General features: G+C 39.2%; 1 protein-coding gene across 3 annotated transcripts in view; it reads right to left on the bottom strand.

Annotated features, from left to right (window-relative positions):
* tox2 (TOX high mobility group box family member 2) overlaps window positions 1-12,890 on the bottom strand; it is an 85,514-nt gene that overhangs the window by 52,043 nt on the left and 20,581 nt on the right. For all 3 annotated transcript variants that reach the window (XM_086293832.1, XM_086293829.1, XM_086293831.1), the window contains exon 2: window positions 5,121-5,213. In XM_086293832.1, coding sequence (XP_086149958.1) covers window positions 5,121-5,213 — 93 coding nt within the window. The remainder of the gene's footprint in view (window positions 1-5,120; window positions 5,214-12,890) is intronic.

Consider the following 12,890-nt stretch of genomic DNA (forward strand, 5'->3'; position numbering starts at 1 on the left):
CTTCTCAGCCTGTCAGTGTTGACACTTACTCCGTGCATCATTGATACCCGCCCAGCAGCAGGAAATAAATAGCCTGTCATCAGACCACTTCTGCTTTGCAATAGGCAATATAACAATTATCTTGGAAACGTTTTACAACAGGCACTTATTTTGCATCTGTTTTGTTTGTTTATTCAGTTGGTTAGTTAAAATATTCAATTCAAAGCACAATTACAGTGGAACATTACTCAGTTCTCACTAACATCAAACACACTGACTGTACAGTGTGATGCGAGCCATGTCAAGATAAACAAACATGACTTATTAAACAGGAAAATGAGTCACTCTTATTATCCCAGCGTAATAAATCAGGAAAACACTAATTATAACAACCTGTGCCTGATCCTGACTGATTCACCCTTGCTCTCTGGCTTTCGGTCTGTGTATGTACAGTGTGTGCATATATGTGTGTGTGTGTGCGTACGTCTGTCACATTCTTCTCCTGCTGCTGCCTTAATAGGCAGTCTCTTAGATATTCGCTACAGAATAGTGCTCATGCAATATTAATAACACACCAAAATATGGAAGCTGGAGCCCCCACTCCTTCTCTCACTCTCTACATAATTGACTATGCAAGGCTCCAAATCAGCTTGGAAAAAGACACAGAGAGACACAAAGCAAGGAAGAGAGCAGGAGAGAGGGAGCGAGAGAAAGGGGGATGTGGTGAAAAAACAAAGTCCTGAGTCCTGAAACGAACCTGTCATCTTTGCGTTGCAGCAGATTCTGAACCTTCACCCTATGTATCACTGTCAAGGCAGAGGCGCTAAAACAACAACAACAATAACAACATCTACACGATAGCTCAAACAGTGTGACTCCCTGCAAAGGATACACTGATGTTAATTCAACCTGAGCTAAACAACCCTCCACTGAAGCATATTTGAGAGTCGTTGTGCATGACTTTAAACACTCAATTTTTAATTATTTCATTGTATCATTCTCAGTAAATGCAATTACTCTAGTTCCATTATAGAAAATAAAACTTGAACTGGAGCTAAATTAGATCAATCATGCATTCAGCATACGTAAGGTTACCTCTTAAGCTTGAGTGATGTGCCAATGGGTCAGGCCCACAAAAGTTTGTTCCATTCAAACAGTTGTACAAGAAATATAAGGCATGTATTTAAATCTATAACATTTTCAAACAATGTTGAATAAGTTGATTTGCACAAATTTAAGTTACTGCAATTGGCACTATAGCAGGAACATTTGTGTGAGTGGGTTCTCCTTTTATCAGTTCTTATGTGTGCACATAAACACATGCAAGCCCATCCACAAGCATACGGCTGATGCAATACACATTCCCGCCAATGGTTTCACACAATCCCAGTAATCTATACGTGGTGGCAATGCGCCAAGATTCACAGCAATGTGCCAACAAACGCAGCGCAATAGAAGCCTGAAAGCTAGTATGCATGGGTGTACTCAAAAGAATTAGATTCACGAATGTCTTTTGATGAAGAAAATACGTATAATGGATTTTTTTTTAACCTCGCTGATATGCAACATTTCAGTGAGAAATATAGATATTCAAACTTGTATTTTCATTTACACATGAACATCAAAAATCTAGAAAACAGCATTTTCACTACACATCAAGTACAACTTGCAAGATGGACAGTAGGATAACATCAGCACCTACGATCTTAACACATTTCCCTAAAACTAAGAATGTAACATCGGCATCCACGTCACTGCATTGTTAGCTAAGCTATGCAACAGTAAGTTGCACTGTAAGCAACTGAGTCCTACAGCATATTGTAAGACTGTAAATACCATCACTCTTTCTCTATCACATCCATACATCAGCTTCCATAATCATGGCTTCAGAACAAAATCAAAAGGACCACATTCCTCTCTGAATCTGTAACATTACTTAGTGCTTTAGCCACAGTGGCTCACACTGATGGAATTATGAACGTAGAACCGTAACATCAGATTTTGATCCATCATGCAGCACCATGTGGAAAGTGTCTGATTGGCAACGACTTTTTTATAAGTATGACAACAATCCCAAACACACTGCCAGTGCAGTAAAGGCATACCTGGATATAAAAGCACACAATGAAACAGTATCAGTTATAGGTTGGCCTTCCCAGATGCCAGACCTCAAGTTAACTGAAGCAGTACGTCAGAGAATGGAATAAATGACAGCCAACATCCAAAGAAGAGCTTCGAATGTCCTTCAAGAAGACTGGAGAACTATTCCTTTAAAAATTAAAAGAAAGCTTGCCTAAGAGAGTTCAGATTGTGTTGAAGAGCAGAAGTAGTCATACCAAATATACTTCAAGCTCTGTTTTTCCCTCATGTACTGTGCTTGCTGTATGTATGTCTACTGTATTTCCATGTATGCTGGTACATTTCTACACCTATTTCAGGGTTTCATAGCAAATTATAAAGAAATGAAGGGTGGCTTAGAACTCGATAAAGTGTTTTCAGCCAGTTCAATGTCACAACTTGACACTCAATAGCTTTTTTAATCATTGTTCGCTATAGTATGGGTGCTCAGCAGCCACCAGGGAGAAAACAGGATCAATCTCTGGCGTAGATCCCCAAACCTAGTTGACTTGAGTGAGTTTAGATTAGATGCCTATGTTCATCAAATTTTCAGATGATTATGTATAAATTTGAGAATACTTCAATACAGTTTTATTTTGTTTTACTAGTGAGATTCCATTTAAGTCAACTAATACAACAAAAGCTCGCGTCTATATTTCACATCTACATCTGGGTATGAGAAGATTACCGCAGAGCAACGCAGATCCCGCCCTCTACACTGAACACTTTTATAAAAATGAACCATACGCACTTAGAGCTGTAATAGATGTTGAAAGAATTAAAAAGAAAAAGAAAAGGTTGCGGGGGCAGAGTTGGTGGTTGGAGGGAGGGGAGGGGGGTGGGCAGTGCACCTTGACAGGAAACATAGAGGTGAAGAGCAGGAGTTGGAGGTTAGTTTGACAGAGAGAAAAGAAGTGGTGGTGGTGGTAAGGAATGTGTGTGTGTGTGTGTGTGTGTGTGTGTGTGTGTGTGTGTATGCTTTTTCTTTCTCTTTTTGGGTGGGGGGGGGGGGGGGGGGGGGGGAGGAAGTGCCAAGCCCACTTTTAACTGAACTGAGGGTGGTGAGTGGTGGTGTGGTGGGGGACAGAGATAAAGATCAGGGGAAAATAAAAGGGGTGTGCAAGGGAAGTAAGAGGGGAGGAAGGAGCTGGGGTGAGGGGGGGCAGGGACCTACTACACCTTTACACTTGCTCTCACCGCAGCACCTGATAAGTGCAATGGAAAAACGTCTGGTTTCCTCCTGCATGTTAAGTGGTTTATATTCTCCTCCTCTCCATGCAGCCTGTAGCTACAGTATGCTACTGTACTGACGCTGTACCCAGGTAATAACAGACAAAAGGAAATGACATACAAAACCAAAGGTGAGTAAGAAAGAGAGAGTTGGGGAGAAAAATAGCACACATTTTCTCTTTTTATAATGTCTGTGTGTATATGTGTGTTGTGGTTTTTGCGTTGTTTTTTTTTGTTCTATTCTAATTTGCACACGTGTAATCTGAACACAACAACTAGACAACATACAAATCTTCTTTCCACTGCTGAACATTTATCCATAACTTTGAGCGTCTTTATTTTACAAACAGCTTCCACATCGAGATTTAGGTGCAATTTAATTTGCACAACAGCGGATTAGATGAAGGTGGATATATATCTTTACCACCTCACGGATGTCCTGACAAGGAACTCATTCCCATGATTTGTAAGTGGGTCTCTCCACTGAAAAGCATTAACAATATTCACTTTAGATAACATATGATTCTGGGCCCTGGGAGAGGATGGGTTTCTTAGAAATGCTTTGTTAGCACTCTCCCCCTTGATAAATGATTTAGGACATGTGGCCTGAGACATCAATACAATCTCTGTTGTAATTAAAAAAGGTGCGCACCAACAATATTACACAGCTTTCGCTTTGTCTGCCTGTCTCTTCTCTTCCTCTCCCTCACTCCCTCACTTTTCCTCCCATTGAGCCCTGGAGCAGTGAAGAGATAATTCAAAAAGCACTTGCATGGAGTGAAACATGAAAAAGGGAGACATATGAAATTAAATTCTCTCTTTTTGCTCTATTGTTCTTTCATTTTCTCTCCTTTGTTACATAAATGCATTAAAGCAAGGCAAGCTAGATTCTAATTATGATTTCCGCAAAAAGATGTTTTATTAAAAAAATGAAAGAATGGTTTCACAAACAAAGTAGACTGACTGTTCCAGCACTTTGTCAAAGTCAAAGTACTGGAGGTGTTCCATCACTTAACTTCAATAAACGTAATCTTTTTTTTTTGTTTTGTTTTCCCAACCATGCCCATGAACATTTGTATAATAAAATAACAGAAAGAATGAGACTTTGATGTCCAAACACAGCAAAATATAAAGAAAAAGGGAAAAATGTTTAATTTTCATACATAATCAGATTATTCTTTTTCACGTGAAACAGGTAGAAGTATTATTTCCAGAAAGGCACAACTTGGCTTTCGTTCTGTGTCAAAACAAATGCAGTAGGAGTCGATTGGTTGACCGATCATTTGCACAACCTACGCTACTTTGAGAAGCTACCAAAGAAATACCACACCAACCACCATGCCGGATGGGTGCTATTTTTTGGTCAATAATGGGGTGGGGATAGGAGACTCTTACTATCACTATTAGAGTGAGTGTGGGAAAAATTATAGGCTTGGTATTAGTCAGGGGTGGAGGGTGCAACGCATAGTCAAAGAATGAGGAAGAGGTTTATGTTAGGAATAAAGTGTGAGGAATTGTTAATTGTTCGGTTAAGTTGTTTCCTGGAAGTGATTTCAGTCCAGACATTGCTGACTGCATATTTCAGTTATTTTCATGCAGATTCTTTTATATTATCAATACTTGTAGGACTCGGCAAAAACTCGATACGTCTTTCTCATCTGATGTCTAGGTACTCTTGTTGTGCAACTAAGGGAAGTTCAGAGGCTTGCTCTATGGTTTAAAAGTGACATATAGGTGTGGGTGAGACCATTGGGTGTGTGGGTGGAGGGGAGGCTGGGAGAGAGGAGTCTTACCCCAGTAGAGGGCAGTCTCTTGCCGTCAGGGTTTGGGCGCATGGGCAGGGAACTGTAGAGCCTTACACCTCGATCTGGAGCACCGTATCTGCTCTGGAGGGGGGAGAGAAACAGAAAGACATTCAGTACTTTTTTTTTTAAACGGTAATGAAAATATACACATTTTAATAAAATTAACTTTAAAGTAATTTAGTTTCAAAGTTTCTCTACTTTTACTGTCTCAGCCAAAGTACAGAGATCATTCAGTCAATAAACACGTTTTTTTGATGGTTCTCCTTTTGTTTACCAGTGTTAGTTCCATAAATTTCTACCAAGTCGCAAACCTGCACATTGGCTGCCAAGTTAATCACATCACTTCATGGTGATGTATTACACATAATAACTGGATAAAATTGGCTCATGGAGCAGCACTAATGGTGCTAAGCTGTTGTGTTTGGTAGCCAGTGTTCCTATGCACTGGTTTACTACTGGCTCCATCTTTTTGTACATTACACAACTGATAATCGGAGTGTAGGTACTGGGTCTTAAGCCTGCCAGCTCCTCCCCGTACTGCCCCGTGTGGATTTCAGACGCACCTACGAGAGTTGCGGAAAAGCCCTCAGTACTTGGGAAGCTAATGATTCGCACAAAGTGATCTCTGCCAGGGAAAGAGAGAGTGTAGCTCAGTGGGGTTCACACTGTGGCCCACAGCCACAGCATGGGTACCTCACAGGATTTACTTCAAATCTAATGCTCTTAATCTCTTTGTCTTTATCAATCTCCTCACTTCACTCTCAGCTAGTACGCACAGCACTGCGTATCTGTTATTCTCTCGATATTCTGTTGTTTGCACATTAGCATCACTCTTCAGTAACATGTGTTCAATAGGTTTTGTGTTGTTTCAGTCATCTGATTTTTAGAATAGTGAGAACGCGTGTTTTGTGCGTGTTCATTGATAAAGTGGGCTACGTCTATTTTTTCTCTCTCGACCCGCTTTTAGCTTTGTATTCTGCCTGTTGTGAAAATAAAAGCTGCCATCAGTGATGTAGAAAACTGCCCCCTCATAAACAAGAGGACAAGACATAGTTTTATATTTGGAAATAACTACAGCAGCTGCTTGCTTTGTATAGTACATAATGACTTTGCCACACTCAATCCATATGGTCTGCTAATGAGGATATGATGCAAATTGTTGAAAGAAAACACACAATGCAGTAATTAATAAATATCACATTATCTTTCCCTCAGATCACTTTTCTTCTTCCTTTAACACGCAGACAGGGTGCATATGTAGAACACCCAGAAAGACATAAATACATTCAAGGGCATTAGCCTGAGAGTGTTTTGCAGTGAGACATGCAGTGCTTAACAATATTTTTTTTAAATGGCATGAACTAACCACAGCTGGCCTTTTACTTCAAGGAAAACATGTGTAAGAGCTTATAGACAGGAAAACACATATAGGTGTAAAATAGTCACTCGGCCCCAGCTCTTATTGGAAAACACCCTAAACACACTTTAGTATATTGTGTTTATGGATCTAAATGCAGAGTGATTGCCATGAGATGCAAGCTGCAAAGCCAGATATGCAAAAGCTTGCATATTCATATGCAGAAAACAGCAGACTCGAAACAAGAGTATGATTTACAGTATACTATGTAAGATGCGTACTTTATAGATCAGTAACTGTTACCAGTATGCTGATCAGATGTTGTGGGCTGATCACAGACAGTGCATAGTGCACACTATCCCCCAAGGCAGAGTGAGAGTACTTGCTGTGTAAGGTTTTGATTTCCTGTGCTCATTATGAAAGGTAAAAACAGATGAATAGACAGCAGTGGCCATCTTGTCGATGAGGTTTGCATAATGATGATACAGCATTAGTAAAGATAAGAATGTGCTGTTTTGCCAATCATCACCGGGCAAAAAGAAAACAGCAAACCATGTCTACTTAATCATAAAGCAAAAGCATGATTCCATGTGAGATGTGACTCGTGTTTCTTAATAGGGATCAGAAATCTGACCCGATCTGCTTGAACTAAAACATTTTCTTCCAGAGGAGCTACTGTACACTAACTCCATCTCTCACTGAAGACCTTTTTTCTTTTGGGGCTTGTTAGGTAGCTTGCCAGCATCACAGCTAAATGAATTCCTTGCCAAACAGCTTCTTTAGCCAGCGAAGGAGCCACAGTAAGTGAATGTTTGATATTTCTCCACTGTGCCAGGCTAATCTGGCCCTGTGGCATGCCATTACGGGGCTAATAACAGCTGTCTATGGCCTGGAGGGGACACAAGCAGGCCTGGCTGTGCTAACTGGCCCTGACAGACTCATTAGGAGTGCTGGCACCCAGAACAGCAAAAGCCAAACTCCTCACATTTCCTTGCTGGCTCACAACAGTTTGCAAGTGCAAGAAGCATTGTTCTTTACACTTGTTCTCTGACACCTTTCTTTTGTTTTCTACTCACTTCAGAGGCTCTCACTTCTCTCTTTGACTTTTTTGGTCAGGTTTGGGTTTCTGTGATATTTTTTGCCAAACCAGATGCCGTACCATGTCTACTTGACCTCGGGTTGAATCTAACCTCTTATTCTCTCTCTCTATTTTTTTTTTTTAAATCCTGCCCACCCACTCTCTACTGCTGACCAAAATAGAGCAGGCAAGATTCACTTGTTTGTTCATGCTATTGTAATCTTTGCCGAAAAAGTAAAAGGAACATAAATGAATACATAACTAAATAAATGACTCGGAACTTCTAACTAACTTTGTTTATTTGCCACAGGAAGACGCTGCACCACACCAGGAAGACGCTGGCATCCTCTGAACTTTGTATTATATACAGTGTCTGTTTGGGGACAAAAGGGGTTTCCCCAGGCAGACAGCACAAGCAAACACTGGCCTGCCACTTGGCAGGGCCAAGCCAATCACTACAAGCAGAGCAGGCTGACAATAAACACAAAGGTCTAATGGCAGTGGTCTGCATATAGAATCATTAATAACTTGGGAAGCATGCATGGTTGCAAGACTCCAGCCATGCAACAAACATTCATGTCTTCATTTTGATTTACATAAAGATTTGTTTTATTCTGATGCATGTCAAGGTGAGTAATTCAAATATCTGTCAGCGTACCATTTAACATATATTAATGCACCATCAATGCACATTTTCCAAGTTTTCTTATCTAATATAGAGGTATCCAATTTTTATCCAATACAATTTAATTTCTCGAGTCATATTTTTGAACTGCCAAATAATCTCTCTTTTTTTGCAAAGCGATATTAGCTTGTTTAAAACACAGTGAGCACTGCAATAGATTTTCTCATTAGAAATCAACACTGGCCTTCCCTTTTTATAGGCTGCACCACTGGGGGACTGTAAAGCCGAAGGAGCAGCTGTGGGGGTATGGTTACCTGTAATGCTAGCTGTTGCATGTTATATTATTTACGCAGATCTGGACTTAATGGAACACATGTGCATCTGAAACCGACATTCTTCCCAGATTAGTTGAAAGCCGGCACACACCAGACTCTACCAATGAGAGGAATGCAAGGCCGAGACAGGCTTATGAGGAAACACTATCACTCGTCTATGGTTTAAAATACTTGCAATGTATGTGTGCACACACACACACATACAGACACACACACACTGTCATGCCTGTACACACATTCTCTACTGATATATCTTGTACACAGCACTTTGTATAGTAAGCACTCAACAATGGGTGCACACTGACATCAGAAGATCAATAATACAAAACATTACACTCATTCAAAACAGTCAATCAGTCTTTACACCCTTAAAATGGCTATTTCTTATGCTCTACTAAAAACTTGTCAGCTGTGTTGCATAAACATAATATCAGTCGGATTTATAGATGTGGTGGTCTAACACTCAGTAACAGAGTATGAATCACTTTTTCAGTGGTTTTTTTAAGAGTCTGAGAGAAAACCAGCTGCAGGATACAACATCAGTTTGCATATTGCATTGTGATGAATCATTTTCTTTCATACACTTTTCACAGTATGTGATATAACTTTGAGGACAGATGTTACAGGTTTTTCTCATTTGTTTGTGATCTGTGATTCTAACACTTACTAGTGTTTGTGTTACATTTTTAAGGAAAAGCTGAAAGTACATCTATATTTGGAGGGGTTGTATGTTCTGTAATCCTACTAGAATATTATTACAGCTTGCTTTGATTTTTTTTTCCACTCCTCAACTTTATGTAACTAAGTTTTCTTTGCAGGGAACTTGAAAAGGATTAACTGACATCTTTTGATGTTAATTTATCCACAGTCTCTCTGCTACCATCTGTGAGTTCCAGCCTGCAGACCTTGAAAACACTGACATGTAAGTGCTGTTTATTTCAAAGAGAAGGGTGTACAAAACTATATCAAAAATAATAATAATAATAATGATGTGCTGAAAGAAAATGCATTAATATGTTTCTTGTGTTTAAAGCCGTTTCAAATTTAATAAACGTGTAATATAAATTTGGTTTAGATATTTCAGTAAACACTGAACTCCATTTAGCTGTATTTAAGTACTGTTATATCTTTCCAAGAACTGCGCTCAGAAAGACATTTATGTTTTAATGTCAACTAAAGCTTAAACAGCTCGACCATAACCAGGACATGAAGCCAGGGGCTACTTGCCTCAGGCCAGCACTGCCTCTCAAACTACTGATCACACCATTGGGAATATCCAGCCAACGGCAGCATTTAAGCTGTGGCTGTTTATAGCTGACCGCAGCTTTTCCAGCGACTACATGTTCATTCCTACTGTAAACATGTCAGTTTGTATGATTAAGGCTGCACTGGGAAGAAATGCCATTATAACAATTCGACCAAATAATTATTATAAGTAAAATTAACACAGTTTTTCCTTCATATTATATCTATACTTGCTTTGTACTTTCCAGTAAAAGCCAAGTATAGATAGTATAGCTTTGTACTTTCCGATCTCCTACACCCCTCACTTTGCCTCCACCCTTTGTCTTGTCTTGTTGCCTCATCTTGTGTTTACGTTTCTCCAATAGTTTTTGTTCCACTAGTCAACACAGATCATAATTTACGGGTAGTAGTGTGTGTGCGTGTGTGTTTGTGTGTGTGTATCTCTCCAGTCTCTATTAATCTGTATATTCGTTTAGCTCTCCATGTTCCTTTCATTGATTTTCAAGTCAGTTTGCAAGCATTTTACGAAATTAACATGGCGTGTTAATTTGCAACTGCACGCTCCTGATTTTAAACACGGAAAAAGTTTAGCGCAAAGTGACAATGAGGAGGTAATGTTTGTATCTGTTTTCTAGCTACGCTCAAGCCAAGATGCCGTCTGCTGCTGGTGACAGAAATCACACGGTTTCTCAATAACGTGGTAATTCACTGTAATCCAACCTGGGCCTTAATCAGAGTGACTGCAGCCACGCTGTTTCACCCGGTGAACAGTTGAAAATGTTGCGAGAACTATAACTAATTGCGAAAGTTGTGGTTATGCATTTGGCTTTTCCCTCTTCTCTCAAACTTTTATGACACTGTGTTTCTTTCTTGTATTGTTTTTTCTGTTCGCATTTCTCATGCTTTCCTGACTTCTTGTGTCTACCTTAAGGCATAGAGGGCCGTGACAGAAAGTAGATTCTGTATCTACTGAAACAACAATGTAGAGCTTGGCTGCATGTTTTCAAGTGAGATAGGAGATACAACAGAGGCATCTAAAATTGTACCCAAGCTTAGATACTGCATACAGTCCACTGACAGGATTACAGAGTGGATTAAAGCCATAGTTAACTCTTCACACAGCAGAAATAAAAGTTTTAGAATTTAGTCTTCAGTCAGAGATCAAGAATTGTTTTTTGGGGTTTTCTTTTTGTTAAGGATCATCTAAAAAGCTTACATTCAAAATTAAAGTGAAGGTAATCAGGCTTTTACAGTAAAAATGAATGCACAGGACAAGCCATCATTAAACTACACACACACACACATATATATATATATATATATATATATATATATATATATATATATATATATATATATATATATATATATATATATATATATATATATATATATATATATATCATTTACATCAAAGGCAATTACAAAGATGCCACAAGGAACGTTATAACACTACACCCTTTGCAAAGGATAACTACTGCAATAAGTCTTAATGATAGAAAAATTAGCTCACTCTCTCGACCGTCATTTTGTCTCTCACGGTATCGCACACACACACACACACGTGCGCACACACACGCACACACCTGCCCTTTGTATTATGCCTGACACAGAAGTGAGCGAGATGGAGTGCATTAATAAAGTGCAGTCAGAGCCCTTGCCCTCTCTGATTCAGAGAGAAGAAAAGGAACTTTTCATTTTCCTTTATCCTCTGTTTTTGATTATTTTCAAAACCCTTCATCTTTATAAGGCTGTTTCCTGAGGACAAAAAAACACAGTGTTACAACGATACAAGTTACAACCAACAGATGACAAGCAGAACCAGCACCTCTGCTGTGCACTGGACACAACTAGTGTGTTACAGGCAGAAAACAGATGGCTGGGAGAAGCTTTAGCTAATACAAAAACAGGGATTTTGTCATTTCTTTTTTTTTCTACAAATGAAACATGCAAAGGTTGGATTACTTTAGTACAAACAGACACTGGGCAGAATGATTCTTTAATAAATTAGGATTGCTGAGGAGAGCAAATACTCCCGAATCTCAGGCTTTATAGGTCACTAAACTCAAAGGCAAAAACTGTGATATACTGTAAAAAGTTTCCATTAACAATACTGAGCTGTCAGCACTGGCACTATAAACATACTGCGTGTTGTTACAATAGCTGTAATAAGTCATGAAAGGTAGTGCTGATATGATTAAACAATTAGACTGTAAGAAATACGTGTAACCCACAATAATTTTCCAACTATATTATGTTAGTTATGGCTATAAATACTGAACTCTGTGGCACTGGCTCAAAAAATCTTTAAACAATTCTTAAACCTGTTTCTTTTAAAGAAAATCTCAAAGTTCCAGCTTCTCAAATGTAGGGTGACTTGCATAATATAATTTTAAAAGGAATATTTTGGGATTTTATGCAAAAAACACTTTAAATTCTACTTACTCTAACTGTCCTTTTCACCCTTCAAACACTAAAAGCATTCGTAGTTAATACTACTGTAGTCAGACCTTGCAGTCTTTTATTTGCATCATACTTTGTTCTCATGTATGTAAACATAGTAAGCCCTTGTTGAGTGGTAACTGACCTGGCTAAAGCAACAACGACATGTGTTTATTCCAAACCATGACCTCAGTGCGGAGCACTGCTCGAAATGATAGAAAGCTTAAGACACAGAGTTTTTAATTAATTAGTGTTTTGGTTTATTTTTGCTCATTCTTGTCTAGAAACATCATTTTCACATGGTCTGAGCTCAAGAGGTAGTTACAGTACAATATCTGTGGTAGGAAACTCGGTTTCCAAAACATATTTAGAAGTTCAATCACACATCTTAGAACGACTGGGGCAGGGTTGGGGGTAAAACAGGCATTGCTGTAAAGACAGAGCTGGGAAAGTTAGTGCAACGGAAGCCAGAAGAGAGGGAGATGGAGATAGAGAGATACAGAGAGAGAGTTAGTTGGGAGTTGATATGCTGACTACAGGCAGTTGATTTGGTTTCAGAGAGCATTGTTACGGTGCTTTGAATTAATGCCTCCCAAAGAGTCCAATTGTGATTCTTGGGCTGTGCTGACAGAATATTTGACAGCCCGGGGTGAGCTGCTGATCTCAGCTGAATCCT

This window comes from Aulonocara sp. 'chitande type north' Nkhata Bay, linkage group LG5, assembly GCF_057382095.1.
Source record: "Aulonocara sp. 'chitande type north' Nkhata Bay isolate Kocher_YH1m ecotype deep benthic linkage group LG5, A_spYH_male_GT1.1, whole genome shotgun sequence".
Classification (NCBI taxonomy): Eukaryota; Metazoa; Chordata; class Actinopteri; order Cichliformes; family Cichlidae; genus Aulonocara; species Aulonocara sp. 'chitande type north' Nkhata Bay.